Source organism: Varroa jacobsoni, unplaced genomic scaffold (assembly GCF_002532875.2).
Source record: "Varroa jacobsoni isolate VJ856 unplaced genomic scaffold, vjacob_1.0 scaffold_123, whole genome shotgun sequence".
Taxonomy (NCBI): Eukaryota; Metazoa; Arthropoda; class Arachnida; order Mesostigmata; family Varroidae; genus Varroa; species Varroa jacobsoni.
In genome coordinates this window covers 821,001-840,694 of record NW_019213025.1, presented here as the reverse complement: position 1 = coordinate 840,694, position 19,694 = coordinate 821,001, and the positions used below count along the sequence as shown (strand labels likewise).

At 42.1% G+C, this 19,694-nt stretch overlaps 3 protein-coding genes and 1 long non-coding RNA gene across 8 annotated transcripts in view; 2 read left to right on the top strand and 2 right to left on the bottom strand.

Moving 5' to 3' along the window:
• Positions 1 to 4,040, bottom strand: part of LOC111267268 (poly(rC)-binding protein 3) — a 60,741-nt gene extending 56,701 nt beyond the window's left edge. Inside the window, exon 1 of one of the 2 annotated variants that reach the window (XM_022845469.2) lies at positions 3,913 to 4,040. The gene's annotated coding sequence lies outside the window, so the exon portion shown is untranslated. Of the gene's footprint in view, positions 1 to 1,638; positions 3,016 to 3,912 lie in introns of those variants that run through there. The other variant, XM_086971271.1, reaches the window with a different exon arrangement.
• Positions 4,041 to 6,730: 2,690 nt separating this feature from the next.
• On the top strand, positions 6,731 to 16,593 carry LOC111267332 (ras-related protein Rab-1B). 3 transcript variants are annotated; one of them, XM_022845541.2, is made up of 4 exons: positions 6,731 to 6,887; positions 13,849 to 14,004; positions 14,330 to 14,520; positions 16,097 to 16,593. In XM_022845541.2, the coding sequence occupies exons 1-4, from the start codon at positions 6,860 to 6,862 to the stop codon at positions 16,364 to 16,366; spliced, it is 645 nt and encodes a 214-aa protein (XP_022701276.1). In that variant the 5' UTR covers positions 6,731 to 6,859; the 3' UTR covers positions 16,367 to 16,593. The 3 variants fall into 3 exon arrangements, with proteins under 3 accessions (XP_022701276.1, XP_022701282.1, XP_022701270.1); XM_022845547.2 differs by lacking the exon at positions 6,731 to 6,887 and adding an exon at positions 12,530 to 12,628; XM_022845535.2 differs by lacking the exon at positions 6,731 to 6,887 and adding an exon at positions 12,538 to 12,628 and having other exon boundaries at positions 13,492 to 14,004.
• LOC147753901 (uncharacterized) lies at positions 10,906 to 13,081 on the bottom strand. Its single transcript, XR_015313750.1, has 3 exons — positions 12,974 to 13,081; positions 12,409 to 12,613; positions 10,906 to 11,054 (listed from the first exon to the last, which is right to left on the bottom strand). It is a non-coding gene; the product is annotated as an uncharacterized LOC147753901 (long non-coding RNA).
• Positions 16,594 to 16,972: 379 nt separating the features above from the next.
• Positions 16,973 to 19,694, top strand: part of faf (ubiquitin carboxyl-terminal hydrolase-like faf) — a 17,303-nt gene continuing 14,581 nt past the window's right edge. For both annotated transcript variants that reach the window (XM_022845525.2, XM_022845500.2), the window contains exon 1: positions 16,973 to 17,159. The gene's annotated coding sequence lies outside the window, so the exon portion shown is untranslated. The remainder of the gene's footprint in view (positions 17,160 to 19,694) is intronic.

Genomic DNA, 19,694 nt, shown 5'->3' with positions numbered 1-19,694 from the left:
TCGCCAGAGAAGCTTATTCTACTCTACTCGAGTTCTGGAGTCCACATCAGCGTGCCTGCCTCAAGAACCCCACAGGCGGCGTGCTGACCGCTATGTCGCCGCCGGTGTAGCGGACAGCAGGAGGAAGGAGGGAAAGGGGGGCCTAGTGTTGGTGGTGGTGCTAGCACTAGTGGAGCGCGAGATGGAGCGCGAAACTGCAGCTGGAGAAGGCTTTGGCTGCGCGCGAGATCTGGGAGGAATTAGAGTCGGTTCAAAAAGAAGAAGTCACGCGGGAGAGGGAAGAGGAACGCGAGAAAGAGGAGAGACGCGTCACATATCAAGGAGAAGTTCGTCGTGGACTAGAGGAAACCCTGCTGGCGATGGTGCTCTTGTGAAAGGGGGAAAGAGGCTGATAGGGACAAGAGTGCGATGGCGGCAAAAGGCAGGAATACAGTGGGAGGACGGGTATTGTGCGGAAACTAGGGGAAAGCCGAGGTTGAGGGGGTTACCTGGTGAACTACCATCACCGTCGCCGCTGCTACCTTTGTGTATTATCGGAGGTGCGGTGCGGAGTGAATGAAGAAGTGAAGGGGCAACAGAAGCAGACTGAATGGCAGACAGGCAGAGAACCTGGCGGTAGTGAATAGCAGCCATCGCGACGACCATCGGCAGCAGCCGGCTACACAACGCCACACAAGGCAGCTAGTGACTCTGTCTACCAACGAGTTACTCTACTATACAACGATCAGTGTTCACAGAGGGAAAACATGGTCGCCCTCGCCCTCCGGCAGCCGCACTGCAGCACCAAGCTGCCCCTGTCCCCTGGTGAATGACGATGGCGACGGCAGCAGCAGCGACAACGACAGCGAAATGGTAGTAGCGTTCGGATACGAACCAAGAAATTATCTTGGACGAGCGTCGCAAATCGAAGTCGGAGATCCGGCTTAAGTGGTAGCAGTACCTCGGCTCATTTTCTCAGCCAAGAAAACGAGGGGGCACGAAAAGCTGCCATCTTACTACTCACTCAGACCGCTTCCCGTGCCTCTTTCATCGCCATTCCAGACATCTAACGTTTTCATCCAACATCAAGTTGTACAAACTGTGTTCCCTCTCGGAACTAGTCTGCAACGGGAGCGACGGTAACGGCATCAGCGGCTGCAGATAGCGCACAAGGAACATCTATCGTGGCGCGTATTTGAAATGGCTCACCGATGCAAGCAACGAGTGCACTGCACCATCATCGCTATCGTTGACGTATTGCAACGGATTCGACAGAACGTCGTTGTCATTGCATGCAACTACCGCTATGCCGCTTTTCGTCGTTGTAAAAAATTACGCCAAAGAGACAAATAAGGATTATGCATTAGGGCATATTATAATTAGGTATAATCGAAGAATCATCTAACCAGTACTTTTTAACGTCGTTACTCGTCTTTCTTTTTGCACAAACGGAGAAAATGGTACACAATTGAACCGGACGGCGTACGCTTTCGCATCACAAATGCACACGCCGATTTTCACGTTAACAACGCGCATTGCTGACGCTCGTAGAGAAGCACTCAGAAATTGCAATGGTAGCAGGAGCAGTAACACGAATCACAATACCACGATTTCGAATAAAAATAATGTGAACGGAGACAGAATACTGCACACAATCACCTTTGTACCGCTGCCGCCGCTCCCGAAGGGAACAGTATTGGATAACACAGCCACTGAAAAGGAGACGCGATACACAAATAGATATCGATAACAGCAATGAACAGATAGGCAGGTTTATCTCGCTGCATTCTTCATTCCTCTACTCGCACTTTCCCCTTAGATCCATTAGCTCACATCACTGCTGTTGTCTCCTGTTGTCCTTACATATCGCCATTAACTCGCTAGACCAACTGTAGCGCGTGCGTGCGTGCGTGTGCGTGCACGTGTGTGTATTCTTTACAACGGCTTGTGGAAAGAACGAGATTGAGATATCATCGTAGATCACCATCGAGCCAGTACGACTGTTGTTTAACGTGAGCGCTAAATCGAAACAACGATGCACTGCGGCGCGCCACAACGCTGACGTACTTGTCACTCACTGTAGGCCAAAGTCACAAACGCGATACCGCACTCACTGCAATGGTAGTACATAATAGTAACAACAGCAACGACCACGACAGCGGATAGAAAGTTATGCTGTGGAGTTCCTCCACAACTGCTGATGCTGCTGCTGTCGCTTGTACTCCTCCTTCTCCACGATGACGGCGCATCATGGGAATCAGGAGTGGAGCGGAGCCTCGTCGTCAACGTGCTACCAACGCAGGAGCCCGTGGCAAGACGCACTCACGCAAATAGAAGCACACATACATATACACACGCTCACACACACACGCTCACACACACACGCACACGAAGACACACACACTATACACACATCAACAGAAACATCGCTCAATCGAGCTTGGTAGGGAAAACAGCACACCGTAGGACTGCTCTTTGTGAACCAGGTAACGAAGCATTACGTAGCCAGCCCCGCCGTAGCCTCTTGCGCCTACACCCACAGAGCAGGCCTGGTGAATGGGGAAGCCTGCCTACAGCTCACCAGCACGCGCCATAGGACAGGAAGACACACAAACCACTACGCTCCGTCGGCGTTCACACACAAACTGATCGTAACATTATAGCACTATCAATATCACCATACCACCAGCATGGCTTATAGGTCGGAGAAAAACGCAGAACTTAGTCCCCAATGCGGGTCATCATCGGGGCCAACGAATAGCGCTAGTCAACGAGCAATACGTTAATGTGCTATAGAATAGGTTGTTGTAGTTTTAACGAGTAGTTGTTGGTGCAGACGACAATCGACCGTAGCCCTATTTACAGGTAGCAGTTGCAATTGTAGAGGTCACTGCAGTGACGGCAAACTGTGCTCAGACACTCGTTTCGACTAATGATCGTGTTCCTTCTTTCAAATAAACAGACACATATGTAATAATAAATGCTTTAAAGCTACAAGAAAAAGAACATTTATCACACACAAATGAATATGTGTAAACTTCTCTTACATTGGCATCATCACCAGCGGCAGCATCATTATCATCAGCATTAGTATCATCACGAGAAAAAACACGGGCCGAAAGCCGTCGCTGCCACAGCAGCAGCGGAGCTCGACCCTTCGTTCATTTATTTAAGCGCGGCGGCCAGTGGTGAACAATGAACGGCACACACCGAACAACGACAACATAGATAAGTAACAACGAACGACACAATCAGTAGTACGGGCAATAGTAGGGTCCGCAGCGGATCAACAGCTTTGACGATCAAGCAAATAACCATCAATCAGCTGCTGAGAGAACATTCGGCTCAGCCTAGCCCGGCTGCTGCAATAATGACGACTCTAATAAATAGACTCTTCTGCTGCTGCTGCTGCTGCTGCTGCCACTCTGAAGCATTATTAGCCCGATAGTGAAGCAGCGGTAGCTAACGGAGCTCGTTAAAGAAAGGCGCTAGCTACCGTTCACGAAAACCGCAAGCGCCAATTGCCTGACGTTATCTAGTCGGAACTAACAGCAAATTGTAATACTAGTCTGTCGTTGGGCCCACGTAATTTGTTAGCAGCGGAATTTTTTCGCCAGCCTCTGACCTCTGCCCCATTACCCTCTGCCTGGGGTGACCGGTCGATCCGCGCTATCCTCACACAAAATTCATATAACAGCACGTCAGGCTACCAGGAGAAACTTACGCGGGATGGACACCCGCTTGTCCACAGGGCACACGGCACACTGTAGGCACGCATGCACGCATGCACGCACGTACGCACACACACACACACATACACACACACATGCACACAAGCAAAGGGAAAATTTTTGAGAGAACGATTAAACAGTTGATGAAAAACAATGAAAAACCATGAGAAAACGATGAAAAAATTATTGAAAACGCACTCACTATACTACAGACAGGGACTGGTAAAGCATCGGAGTATCGGAGATTCCTCCCAGCTAACGACTGAGTTTGTTTGGGTGCGCATGCTCAAAGCGAGGAGCGCAGTGAAAGGTAGTGTCGTTAACTAAGATGGCGACAGAGAGAGCACTAGTCAGCGTCAAAGCGCGCGAAATTTGAACGTGCCAACCGCCGCGCTACAAAGCTCGCAGCTTCAATGGAAGGTATTTCCATATGCATTGTACTACACGACCTAAACATTTGGGAGTAGTTGGCGAGCAGTAGTCTTGGTAAGGTTGCAGAAACGAGAAGTTGAGCCAATGCTTTTTAATTCAGAAGTTAACAACAAAGGAATATGATCCAAGGTCATAATGTTACATCAGATTCCCGCTCGTTGAGTATGCTTCAGACTCGTTTTTCTGCCACTCAGGCAGAACATCATTGTCTTTCAACAAAAAAAAATATCAGCTTTTGTCGGTGTAATTAGGTTACCTTAAATAACAGCCTCAAAAATAAACAGTAGTTATTCACAACATATTTTCACTGCGCAATGACGCAATAATAAACAACGACGTTCTTTGCAGGACATGTCTGGTTAGGTTCCAAGGATCAATTTTCAATATTCCATAAGCGGATATAGTAAATGTAAGGATCAAGAACATAACCACAACACATAAAAGCAAAACCGGAGCGAATGAAGATTTTTTTTTTCGGAATTTATGCTATGTTGTGTACATCTTTAAACATGGATGAAGCACGTACATAAATTTGATTCGAATATGATTTTTCTGGGACCGGCAAACAAATCATGAAGAACAGCATCAAAGGGCTTGACACAGACTGACCAAATAAAATTATGCCGAGTTGATAACTTCAAAATTTCTAAATGCAAGCTAAATCAAATAGTAGTGCTTCATAGACATAGAAACCTACCTCCATAACTTGAATAGTAAATGACGATAACGACAAAAAAAGAGAACAATCTTGCTCTGCATCTTTCGGTAGATGCGATGCCAACTCTAGGCGAGCGTAATTAAAGAAGAGATGTTATCTAACTGACCGTAATTAGTAGCAAACTGTTAATATTTAAGAATATATAAGAATATAATATTTAAGAAATTCCAAACTATGCGTAAGAAATTTACGGTTTTCTTTAATCCCTCTCAGCTGTGTAGCCAACAAGATGACAGGGCTCTTAACAATTACGATTATTACACCGACATTAAACAAGCGACACCCGCATTGTCTTATATGCAACCCTTTTCATCAAAGAAATTCAAAAAAAGAGACATTTTAATAGGCAGATACTTCTCCGTTGGTACTTACGCCTAATTCAATGATTCTGCTTTTCGAATATTCATTTGTCGAGGATTAATAATGGTGTCGATGAATTGCGTTTAGCTGCGTTAGCCACTCATGTTGTCATAGCTCACCTGAACTCAGTTTTTTTGTTTTTGCAAGAAATCCACATCAAAACAAAAACTTTATTCAGGCTTAGAAGAGCAGCACAATCAATTCTATCAAAGTATTGAAGGGACGAGAATACACGAGTCTAGCTGCTAGGCCGCTCGTTCGTTGCACGGTTAACTCTGCTAATGTAATGCATTGCAACGTTTTCTAATATTCCATTTGTAAATCATTTGTTGATCTCAGCTTGACCCTAAGATATTTTGAGTCTAGTCTTTGGTGCAGCGGAAGTTAGCGGGAGATTTTGAAAATTAAAATGTACACTTAGACGGCTTTTATTTCGATATGAATGCGCACGAAACAAAACGATCCACGTACGAATGCGGTTCTTAGCGAGCAGTATTTGGCATTATTCGAGTCGAGTAAATCAAATTTCCGTGAAACGTTACTAATTTTCCTCAAGATGGCCGCGTTCTTCTTCGGAAAAAAGCTCAATTTGTCGGAAGCATACCGCTTTCGTATTTTCTAACCCTTACGTCCTAGTGCAGAAAGTTTCCCGTTCATTTCCAATCCATAGACCTATCGAGTCATCGCTGACAAGACGTAATGAGTATTCTAAGCCGTTGTTTTCATTGTTCTGACCGTTTCTGACAAACCGTTTTACTGCGTGTCACTTCGAGATCTGACACAACATTTTTGAGTCGAGAAGGAATCATGACGGCCTATGACGTAGACATTGTCCAATATGACCTTAGAGCACACTAAGAGATAGTCTGGTATCGATTTTTCACTGGAATATTCACACATCGTCTTAAGCAGCCACGATTTGAACAAAACCCAGCTCTCTTTAGGTCGAATTAAGCTTTTAAATTAAGTTTTATTCCGAGACTTCGAACTTCAATTATCGACCCTATATGTTCTTTTGGCACAAGCCACGTGACAGCACGAGGTTGCTGTGCGATGAAAGTTGTTGCTATAGTTTTAACGACCATAACGACCGGACCGTGGAAGTAGAGAGAAAAATTTACGACGAAAGCTGTAACCGACGGTCGTATAGGGACGACTGTATTAATGCTTGATAATGCATCGCAATAGAATTTTGACGAACACCAACAAACTTCAAGGAACGGAGGAAAGTTGTTAGCTAAGCAGTATTACCACTATTATTTTCTTCCTACATTGATTGAGTTTTGACTTGAACCACATATCATACTGGCAACACTTTGAGCCTCTTTTGAGTTGAGTACGTACAATCATAATCAAACCTTTCATTACTGAAAATGTTCAGTGGGTAAAAACGTGTCGCTCTATTGAACGTGCACTGCGATGCAGGCCAAAGCATAGCAACAATTATTTACTAAAGGCTCGATCATCTATTTTGCCGTTGAGTCGTGAGTTTGATATGGTAATAAGCGTGTTTCTTCCTTTTGAGACTGCGTTCCAGCTTCAGACGCCAAGAGGTTCGCCCGGCAGATGACAGCCTTTCGAAAAACTGGCCTAACTATCCGCCAGACCAGCTCAAGAACCTCTAGAATTTCTAGCGGCTATGGAATTTAGGGAGCCCAGAGAAACCCGTGAGTAAAATAATTGTAATGTTAAACATGTGGTCAAATGAAGAAGCATCGGTTTCGCGTCATACTGGGTACATTCAGCTGAGCAGACGTTTATTATTATTGCCGGTAGTATTATAGTGAAGTGATTGATTAGCTTTCACATTGACACTTCGGTAGAGGTCGTCACCTGGAGTGATGGGGAGCTCATCAACGAAGCTCGACGGTTACGTCTTTGCATGATGTCCCCAGCGGAGTCACTTGTGCCGCGCACAAAACAGTCCAATGAATAAGACCTGGTAAGAAGTGTACAGTCGCTGTTCGACAGGATCCGAACTTTCGCGTCATGCTATCGTTATGTGCATTGAGGATTAGCTGGTATAAAATCGTGTGACCACAGTACCCGTGTTTTATGTTAAGCATATTATTCGAAATATTTTTCCAAAGATATGTAAATAGAGGATGACAATTTTGTGTGCTACTTCGATTTGCCTTGCGCTAAATAGTTCTTCTTTGTAGATGTATGTTACCGAAAAAGTTACCCTAAATCATAATTGCAAAAACACCTTTTAGCTTCCGTATCGGCTTAGTGGTCGGTAGTCAGAAAAAAAAGCAAAAATCTACATTACTGTTTCAAAGTAGAAGATACCGCGGAAAACATACAGTGGTATCCGACCAAGAAGGAAAAAGACGGGATGCAAAGGACCAGTAATAATAAGGCTGATCGAGTTACTCATAACTAGCTTGCCTTACTTAAATGTTAGATTCGCGTTTTTCTAGAGTTCACCGAGTCCACCTAAATTCCAGTACACTACTGTAATTCTTCACTAGAACTTCAAACTAGAAACATTTAAGTCCTGATTTTGAAGGCCTATTGTATTTCGAACTTTCCGATAGAGCAGGGGACTGTTAGCCTGAGTTGAATTCGCACGAAATACACCGTTGCCGTCAATAGCAATATACTGTGTCGTACTTTTTTTTAGCATTTAGGTTTCTAATTAATCATTTGTTCGATAGTTAGCGTGAAACATAAACTTGGCTCAGGATTTGTCTCATCCATAACGCAGTTATGACTGCGACGGTGGAGGATGTACATTGAACATTGCTATAGGTAGCGCTCCCGGCAGAAGGGGTCAGTTGGACCCCTGCAGGTTATCTACACGGGGTGGTTACACCTGGCCAACATAATTTAAGCCTAATTTGAAAAGTAGTGGTCTAAGGGCGTTTCGCTCGTCTGTAATTAACCTTTGAGGCCATCATCCTTTTGACCAATTCATGCGCCCTATTTTCGACTATTCGAAACAAGCCATGACACGAGATAAATTATATTGAATATTGTACGTTATGTCGGGTTGACAATGCTGTGGAATATAACGTTTCAGCTTGAAAATTCTCAATCCGGCACCTCTTATTAACGCTCATCTTAGTCCAGTTATGGCTATGCTGTGACAGAATGAACGAGAATCCTTGATTTGCAACGTGCCGGTACTTTTGAATAAGGAAAACGGCAGCCACTTTGCTTCTGTTTTAGCTAGCTAAATGCAGAAACTAAGTAAGTAATTAGGCAATGTTGCATTGAAAGAAACAAACAGCTTCACTTGAATAGCTCAAACACTACGATAAGGCTCAACTTCCACCCCTCCGCCCTGTCCGAACATAGCCCGGACTAATTAGATAAACGAATCAGCTTGCAAACCAAACAGTTTAGCTTTTTAATGGGATATTTAGCGCTGTAAATGGTTACCAAACGGTGTAATATACGTTCCAGTCCAACAGTGACATACTGCCTAAACGTAGAGCTAGCTATGCGACGACGTACAATCATAACTCTTCGTTTTGAATTTCTTAGGGTAACAGTGAATACGTACGAATCACCCTTGTGTTACAGTGAATTCGAAGTTATTCTTTCTATTCGTTATAGGGCAGAGTACTTTTTTACGACTGTACTAATTAATTTGCCGGCTCTAAATCCATTGTCCAGTGTGTGTATCGTGTCAAAGTTACGGGGGCGATGAACCAAAGTGTGCTTCGATGCGCAGATGTTATTATGCGTTATCTAGTTGTAAAAGCTCAGTCTATGTTATTCGATTGTGGATTGTTAAAGTAAATTGCATATAATCCCTGAGTAATAACAATATTCGTGCGATTTCTACTTCTAAAAAGTAGTTGCTTCGACAGAAAACTATCGAACGGGCAACTTCAGGCGTATTCTATCGCTAGGCGATAGCTTAGGAATATTGACGCCGAGAGTTTTACTTGTTGCTTGGCTTAGACAAAAGTGCGGATCCCCGTTTTAGCTAACACAAGTAGCATTTTGCCCGCTTCCCCCAACTGGTCCCTACCTGTTACTCTGTATATGTGACATGACTACGTGAAACAGCTTTAGACACATGAGTACATATTAGCGATATGTATATGGAAGACCTTCCTTGAAAAGCTGACTATTGCAATCACACTCTGAACCCCTTACATCTTGAAAGAACGGAGCAGAATTGGATTGTGACAACGTTCGATCACGCCTCCTATTTTCAATAAATTATTCAAATTCTGTTACTATTATGTTATCGTATAGCTACGAAAGGAGGAAAAAACCTCTAAGATATTGCACAGGACCCGATAAAGAGCAGCTGAAATAAAAACTAAGTGTAACTATGTATGAGTATTTGGGCTTGTATTGCCTAATCTATATAAGATCTGTTGGTTAGCTGTGTAAAAACGCTACAAATATAAAGGTGATTCCCATAAATAGTTTTACCCAATGAACTCAACGAGTGATCTCTCTATTTCATTATTTCTTAACCGCCGAGGTCGTGAATAGTGAATTTTGAAGTTAACAGCCGAAATGAGGTCGTGCGATGCTGAGCACAGCGAGTGCTGATTGTTCGTTTTGTTTTGTGTATCAAATCTAGTGAAGCTGCACGGTTTATTTGTTTGACATGCTTCCATGGCAGCATCCTAAACTATACTTGCTATAGGAAGAAACCTTCTGGTTGATTTTGTTCTTAGGTTCAATATTGGTCGCATTTGTTCCACATACCCGTTACAAATCATTTTAGTTTGCCTCGTGCAACTAATTATAGAGTGAATCCGTAAAAAGAGTAAAAGTTTCCTACATCTAACATAACATAGATCAGCGGTACAGTTGGATTCTTTTGAATAATGGACGACCGTTTTCACCGGACAACGACCGCTGTTATGAGATGGAAAAAAGTATACCAGTCTACTCTTCTACATAGTCACACACATATATATACATAGGGATCCACAATAGTTGTTTCATTTTCGAAAAAATTATCAACTAAAAACAACAGAGCAGAAGTGCGACTATATAGAGCACTATTATTATTATTGCTTAGTATATTATCAATGATATACTATCTAATAATGAACATACGTTATCGTATGATGGTATCGTACTTCGTGCGAAAAGCCAGTCATTGAAAAAATGCATTCGAGAAAGCGCTGTAATTACGCTTACAGAAGGCGATACATCAGAGTGATATATTACCAAGCCAGCTGGCTAGGCTAAAGATTCGTCGTACATCCAGTTATACTGCGCATTATAGGGCTGATTTCGAGTAACTTGAAAAGTTGTAGTTTATTTGAGAAGTAAGGGCATGTAACCTCTGCCTGTTATTCAGAGTTAACGGGATCACTTTGAAGTCCGTCTCACTTTCATAGTACTGATTCATGATTCTGATCTAAAGAATCCAAAAGACGTGCTTAATATATGGTTATCGCGTAGTCATTTTCAATGTCAAGTCTTCCACTCCCTGCATCAGATTGGCGACCGGCGGCATCATGCAGTGGATTAAATGCGATGAATTACGTACGTATCTCGGATGAATCTGTGATAGAACGCTGTTTTTTTTTGTTTATTTTCTGTTTTGTGTTGAAATAGGTTAGATATTTAATAGTATCGAACTTTTACGAAGTTCTTGCAATTTCGAAAAATTCACTAAATTTTCAAAATTTACAAATTATTAAAATTACAGCTATAACATGGAACGGGTAAAAAATAAGTTGTATTTTACAGGCTTTTTATTTAAGCTTTATTCAACTTTAAATACTAAAAAGAGTTGAATACTGCTGCTGCTTTTTAGTTGAGCATCGGAAAAGGTAATTGGCAGGCCGCCACAGAGAAAGTTGTTCGATCAGAACACAGGTAGCATGTATATGGTCGCCTGCCGTCTGAAAATACACAAAACGAAATAGTTCATCGAAAAATCATTCATGTTTGTGTTGTAAAGTGTGTGAAGTAAACAAAAAAACCGCTTCACTGATTAAATGGGTTTCAAATCCACCTTTCCATCAAGGATAAAAGGTTTTTCATCGTCACAAATGGATGAACCTTTAGTTTGTAGACAGGATACGTTCTCGGATAGGCTTTCGCAAAATTCTCCCTATCGGAATACTAAAACCCATTCTATAATCACACTGTGCATACAATACTTATTTCATTGGCAGCAACAAATGCCCCTATCAACCCAGCCTTAGGGCTTAGTTTAGATGGTGACTGAATGTCTATTTACGCTTCCGGCACAGTATACCCTCCAGGATAGTTATTCCAAAGCATTTGATAGAGGTCAACGTCTCTTAAATTGTCTAAGGGTCGATAAATCACTTTTAGATTTTTATTATTTTTTCATTCAATTATGTGTTGTGGTTGGTCCATATTATCGCGACGCACAAATCGACAAAAATTCATGTCAGCCATCGTTTTGTGTAAAAGACCGTTTATTATATGGCCGCCACTTACGACGCGTGTGTGATACCTATGAGACGTCAACTCATAGGTGTCACACAAACAGTCCCATTCGTGTAAAGCCAACCCCAATATTGATTAAGTGAGTTCCGGTTTTCTAGTTGACCAATCGACGAATCATGCGCTGTTATTGAAAACGTGGCAAAATAAAATAAAAATGGTCAATTGAGACCAACTTACATTAGACGTTATAATCAACTAGCTTCGTACAAAGGTAAAAGTAATGCTTCAATTGCTATACCTTTATATAAATGGGAATCGCAATCAACATGGGCGTAAACTATAACGCGGCATCTTCCTTCGTTAATTTTCTATATCGTTATTTGCGTGAAAGACCGATTCCTCAATAGGGAATGCTGACCATTCCTTAAAACCTGAGCCTTTATGCTAAAGACAAGCGACAGCAGTTAGTAAGAGGTTGAAGAAATCTAAGTTCTGCGTAGTTCTCTTCTCACTGCAAGCGAACAACGCAATCCAGGATTGAGTAGTGGATGGACATTTAATTACTGCGATCTTCGAGAGCTTTCAAAAGAGTTTTTCTCAACTCGTTTACGTTACGTTTTCATATATATATATATATATATATATGTACAACACAACAAATAGATCACCTTGCCGTCGACACTTTACTAGTTGATAGGAACACAATTCAAATAACATATCGAACAGGCTATTACTGCAAATGTAAGTCTATTGCCGCTTTTGATTTAAATGCTGTAAGATAAAATTAATTTTATACAACGGCCTAGAGATCACTCTCCCCGCTCTAAGTGCACTCACAGAGAAGTATGTAACTTGTTCAGATGAAACAACTTAGTCATCGCTGATAGCGATAACAAAACAGACAAGCGGTTTTTGTTGCTGCTGCTGGCTGCATCAGTGTTCGTTCTGTGTTGCCCATATGCGTTCTTGACCCATGAGCAAAACGAAGCACGATCTTGATCATCCAATTTGAACACGTAACCTCGCTGCCTAAAACTTCAGACTGTCGTTGAAACGAGTAAGTTTTCTACTACACATTAAGTTACCTGTAGCGGTATGCATCTACCATAGAAAAAGATCCACAGACGCTACAAGTTCGATTCTGCTGGCTTTTTGTTGGCAGTTCGTTACGTTTACAGTTGGTTATTGCAATTTCTATCGTAGATACCATACAGCTTGTCTGTCAGACAATAACATATACTATTAAGTAAGATTAAATCAGAAAAACATTGTTGTCTTAGGTGCTTAGTAATGTTTCATCTGGCGCCAGATAGTACATTGCATTTTAGTAACTAAACTGAATTAAATAAACCTTCGCCCTGTCGCACGTAAAGAAACGTATAGTATATTTTATATACGTTACGTAAAACGGAATGCAGACGCACGAAGCCACGCGCACATCGCGTAATAGCTATCGTTTACAACGTACAATAGCTTCATGGACTATGGTACACTTTTTTTCTAGTGTACCATCACCATTACCGCTACGTTAATATAGAGACGGCTAAAGTTTGGTAGCGGCGGTAAACGGACCTCGTTCGTTCGTGCATACCTTTAAGCGTTTTCATGAATTGTAGTTCTCAAATAGGAAAAATGACTGAAGGTTTATTATCTAAACAACAGCCTCACCCAGAGGAGAACATACAACTTTATCGTCGTCTACTGCAGCATATTTTACTTAAAATTAGCGTGCATGATTTTACTAGCTGACATCATTGCTCCAGGCACGCTGGCGCACAACAGGTCCGAAAGGGAGTAACCTATCATCAGTTATTTAATTGTTCAAACTTACTTGTATTTTTTCATTATAAGTCTGCATATGATTTGGATGACATTAAAAACGCGTTTGTTTGAACAATGAAACTTTCAACGGAGGGACAGGACAATATGGGCCTTATGGGAGTTTGAAAGAGCCAGGACCGCAGGCGCAGACTCGTTATATGACGCGACATGTATTAATAAATCAATAAATTCAACGTGTACCGTCTCAGTCAGCCAAAAATTAAATCCGTGTCTGTCCTCAAAGAAGACAGGATCTGCTTTCCTCTATGGGACGGAGCACCGGTTTACTTCATATAGGAAAAGTTGTTTCATTTTGAGCACCTTTCATCCAAGAATGAACTAGTATATGTCAAGACAACGACGAAATGAGCACGGTTACGATGCGAGGGGGGGTTCGCGAAGGAGGCGATAAAACGACTTCGAATACAGAGGCTCACTTCAAAATACTGTTACTAGGTGACTCGAATGTGGGGAAGACCAGTCTCCTGCGACGTTACACCGAACAAGGGGCAAACCCAGCAGAAGTTCGACCCACCATTGGAATGGACTTCCGAGTCCGAACAATTCGTATAGGAAATCACAGGATCACTCTCCACATATGGGACACAGCCGGTACGTGTGATCATATTTCTCATAGTCGTTGGTCTATCTGATTCAGCTAATCTAAAAATGTGTCACTGAGTGTTCAGCGTCGCGTTGCTATTGCTGCTGCAGCCGAGTCAAACGTGCTATTTAGTCGCTCAGTACGAAAGCTTTCGCGTTTTTCTTCTATCTATCCTCGTGTGGGCGCCTATGTGGTTCGGGAAAACTAATTTCTTTTCAAGTCGCTCTCTAAATAGTAAGTTGTTCATTTCGACATAAAGCAGCAGACCCACACGCGTCGCGAGGATTTCATCACATAGTGCGCTTGTTAATGCGGTGTCGTTTGTCGATGCAGGTCAAGAACGATTCAAGAGTATCACTTCGTCGTATTTTCGGGGCGCAGATGGCGCGTTGCTGGTGTACGACGCGTCGAGCAGGGCGAGTTTTGCAGGGTTAACGGGCTGGTTGAAGGAATTAAACCGGCGAGCTACGGAGCCCGTCGTTAAAGTCCTGGTGGCAAACAAAGCGGACCTGTCACCATCAAAGGTTTACCTCACCACTTTTCACTTTAATGAAAATCTTGTCTCGAAATCGTAATCAATGCGAACTCAATAATCGAAAACCCTATCCGAAAAGTTTGTTTCGGTAGGAAGCGCTGTTTGTTTTGTGTCGTGTTCATTTCTTCGCACCAGTCCAATAACCGTTGTATAGATCTGTTCGTATGAAGCTGAATTAACAGGAAAATGTTTCAGTAAAACACTGGGCTATTGGTTGCATTGGCTGAACCTCTCGGCGCCCTTACTAAGAATAGGCCAGTGATTTTTGGGAGTAGTAAGCATTACCTGAATGTTTGCATTAATGCTCAGTCAAGAAGGCTTCTTAACATACAAATGAATTTGTTTTGTCGTTGCAAATTCTAGTTAGATATTGATGTTTGGAACATTTGATCGTGATCTCACGTTCCTTTATTTATATAAAATTAGATCATATAACGACTGCGCTATTATAAGGTGTGAATGTTGAAGTTGTTGAAAACAATGTTTTCTGTGTGCAACTGATGCCGAAGGCCATATATTCTTTATCTGGAGAAATTCAGTTGTTTCTTAGATCATGTGTTTACCGTCATAGGACACTTCAGGGAAGCTGTATAGATCACTGTAGAATGATAAACGAAGAAACGGTCGAACTGCGTTTTCGTTGACGTTCTAATACCACTCGAAATGTCAAAAAAACCATCTATTCTTATTGGAGTTCAATGTAAAATGGCGTTAGCATTAAACATATGTTGCATAAGGTTGATAAAAAAAACAATTGCGACCTAAACATTCACTGAATGACACTTTCTCTAAATCGCTTTTTTTTACAAGTTAAATTGGTCATATCTATTATATATTAAGGTGCTCGATAAATAGAGATGAACGCCTAGAGGGTAGATGTTAAGTAGTTCCTCTTTGGACTGTGTATTCAAAACTATGCATGTGGAGCTGGGCAATAATCTTCGATTATTGCTAACGCCTTCTCTAGAGCAATAATCAATACAGCCTAGACCGCTAAGCAAGTGTTGACTGAGGTCACAAACCCTGGTTATAACCCTGGTATAAATAACCCTTTCTGGCTGTCTTACTTTTTGTTTTACCATACTAGACGATTTAATCGCTCGCTGTCATAAACGCAAATGGTCCGTTTTTGCGTAGAGGCTGGTATAAAGTAAGAAATTCCCAAGCTCTTCCGTTCTGCAACAACTTCAAGTTGAGAGACGGGTTAATTTCCAGCCTAGAATGGATAAATGCGGCATCCATACGCGTCGTAATTATTACTTTACAATACAACCGTTCGTAGAAAATGGAACTTGTCGCCCAGAATGAAGAAACTAGTAGAAAGATGTCACTGTACTTCCTCCAGTGGTAGAACGCTTCAGAACATGTTTCATGCGCCATATCAATAATTTCAGAACTCACAGATCTGTAAAGATACTATTTTATTTTTCAGTGAAATTAAAACAAAGGCTATTTTTTAAATTTTCATCACTTGTTTCAAGCGATCTTCTATTGTAATCATTATATATCAGACAGAACGTCCGTCCTCAGGTATTGACCGACTGATATTTTTTATATTTTCGTAGGTTCCAAATACGGAAGGCCGTGCCCTGGCAAATGCTCATAACATGTCGTTCATGTCTACATCTGCTGCCACAGGAAGCAACGTCACGTCAGCGTTTTTTGTGCTTGCTCAACGGCTGATTGAAGAAAATGTCAAATTCAATAATCCAAGAGATTATCCTCAAGCAGGAGATGGGCCATTCGACAACGGCATGGAGAGCAACGGTTCATTGGGCGCCGTCCATATCGGCAAAACGGTTTCCAGAATGAGGAGAATCTGTGATTTTATTTAATATCGTCGCCATTTAATGGGGTTGAGTGTTTTAAATAAGCACGTATGAAATGGAAGAAGCTATGCCGTTAAAGTTCAATGATGTTCGTCAAGAGCAGCGTCCGTAGAGGTCGAATTTATTATTTTAGTAAATTGTGTATCGGTAAAATGGGAACCAAGTTCTTATTGGAAGTTTAGCGATACATCCAATAAACTTGCTCGGAAATCAACTGGCGATTTTTAGATGTAGTATTCATGCGTTTTCTAATAGTTGTAAGGGCTGGACACTGGAGAGATGCTTGTAAATAACATGTGATTTGTACTAATTGAGATTCGAGCTGAGCTATCACCGTTATGTGTTACGTTCATGTGTGTGTGCAATATTCTAAGTTTCTACGATTTTCGGAATCATACGTTTTGCGCTTCAATTTCCTAAAACCGCTTCCAGGTATGGCTAATTAACGTTCACACAACTTTTCGATATTCGTACGACTGCGATCACGGGGCTCCTCCCTCTTCGCGCCAAGAATTTAAATCGCCGTCAGATGGCACACGTCGTGTTCCTTTGCTGGGCAATCTTTGTTGCAACGAGAAAGTTTGTCCTGGAAGTTAATTTCTCTGTCATTTGCTTTTCTTGATTGCAGTTTCTAATGAGGAAATGACTGCATTCATAACACGTTGTACTTAAGTCTTTATTATTAGGTCAATGTCCGAAGCATGTCCATATGCAGTCACCATTTACGGATAGTGCAGGGTCTGCGAATACCCGACGCTCAGAACAAAACAATGCCGAGAGCTGCAAAGAATATCGAAGGGTAACACAAGCAAATAGTGTGTGTGTGTGTGTGTGTGTGTGTATATATATATTCGTGCAATTTCTACAAATTTTTGACGCTAGGCAAGTGGTTTATTTCGTGTCTCATAGGCGTGCGACGCGAATCGATGGCTGGCTGGTATCCTAGGGGCAAAACCTTCATAATATAATACTGAGTACGTTCGTTTCAATGTCCACCCTAGGCCTTAACCGCGGTGTGGGTGTCGTGTCTCGAGTGTATCTGGCACTAGTCGAGGTTTCTGTTATGCGTGTTATTAACCGCTGTGAGTAGTTGTACCGTAAGTGAGTACCGCTGTGTTCTGTGTTCCTACAACAATTTTGTCGTTTCGGCTCCGTAATCGATTTGCTTATGATACGGCGGCTGATTAAGCACGTGCCAGTACCAACTTGACGGACCCACAGTAAACCGTGGTTGGTGATCCTGGAAAAAAACAGTATTGTTGTGTCTTTTGACGTAGACAGACACATACGCACCCCGTAGTCCAAACACCATAGCAGTGAACTCATTCACAGCTAGACCACCCTAGCTATCTCAGTTTCTTCTAGCTCGAACAGCGCCGGGACAGTTTAACGCTTCACAGCAGTTGCGACTACAAGCAAAACTCTCCATTGCCACCAGAATGGGAATAATGCCGGAAGTTTTCCTTTCTGTGCACTTGACTGTTACCACATCGCCGTCGACAACGTCGTCGACGTCGCCGGTGTGACACCCCTCCGTTTGCTGTGTGCATATACTCTTCGAATTATTCCCGTAACTTTATCATCACCGTAACAGCTCGAAATCGAAGGAATGAAAAAGCCAAATAAAGTAGTGAGAAACAGGCCGAATAAGCGGCCATATAACCAAGGGTGGTTTGTTTTTGAAACGAGTTTGTCCCAGTAGGGCAACCGGCCAGAAAAACAGCATCGAGTGTAGACGCAGGCACTGCTACGGTTCCCATTCGATGCAGTGGGTACTCTCATTATGTTGCTATTGCTGTCTTAGCCACTGTTGCCCCCTCCGCAGCTGCTCGTTCGGTCGGCCTAGTCGGGCTGGCTGTTTTCGTGTGTTATACAGCTACCGTTGATTCATGGCCGTTCAGTACTGTTAGTTACCAGGAGTGTGCGTACCTTTTGCAAGAAATGTATACGTTGCACAGCTGGTGAGCTGTGCTGTGGAGGGGTCCTGCAATTCATCCGTAAGGATCGTACGGTCGATATCAAATAGTACATCTACCGTTATGATCGCTGCAGCGCATCTACTCAAGTAACCGCTGCTGCCGATGACACAATATGGTTGTATGCTGATCGTACGCCCCGTTAATTGCATATCATTTAGATCACTTATCATCATGGTGGTGGTCGCAATCGATGTTGACATTATTGACATGTATTATACGAACGCTGTCAGTGTTCCAATGTGTCAACCTCAATGGAACTCGTGCGCATGAGAGTTTCCTTACCTGCGTCGTCCGTGGTACGCTGTTGCCGATCATGGTCTTCAAACCTCTGTATATCACTTTTAACTAGTGGCAGCTTCATTTTTCATCGATTTTCTGCCATTCAGAAGACAGCCTCATCTTAGAAGGATACGAGCCGTCTTGACCATTCATATTATTATTCTGTTGCAAATATCTGAACAGAACTTCTTTAATGATGTAAAATTAATCTCGACATTGACTCTATTCTTTGTTCTATATATATATATATATTGAGACATCTTTATGGACAGCTCAGCCCTAGCATTCGTTAGTATGACTGCAACGGCTGTGATCAGCTCTGATGTATATGCATGAGATTTGATCGAAAAATAATGACGAAGTGGGTGGACTACGATCTGTAGCAGTTCATCGTAACACCTCACGATGACCAACAAAATGACGCTAAAATAAGATATACACACATGGATCTACGGATGGTCACACGCTTACAGGGGGTTCAAAACGCCCAATGCTTTTAAATTAATCGCCAGATATTCATAAAATCAATATCATATGTGGATAGATATTTTAAAATATCAGAAATATGACAGTTAGATAAATTTCAAATTTAATAAATTCATACAAGACAGGTATACTTACGTAGTTAAACAACAAATATAATGAGAGTAAAAAGACGTATGTGTGTGTGTGTGTGTGTGTATGTTTGTGTTAGTGTGTGTGTGTGTCTCTGTTTGTGTGTATGTTTGTGTTTGTGTGTGCCTTTGTGTATGTATTTGTGTGTTTGTATGTATTTGTGTGTTTGTATGTATGTGTGTTTGTTTGTGTGTATGTTTGTGTTTGTGTGTGCGCCTTTGTGTATGTATTTGTGTGTTTGTATGTGTGTGTGTATGTGTATGTGTGCGTGTGTGTGTGTGTTTGCTTGTTTGTGTGTGTGTGTGTGTTTGCTTGTTTGTGTGTGTGTGTGTGTGTGTGTGTGTGTGTGTGTGTGTGTGTGTGTTTGTTGTGTGTGTGTGTGTGTTTGTTTGTGTGTGTGTGTGTGTGTTTGTGTTTGTTTGTTTGTGTGTGTGTGTGTTTGTTTATTTGTGTGTGTGTTT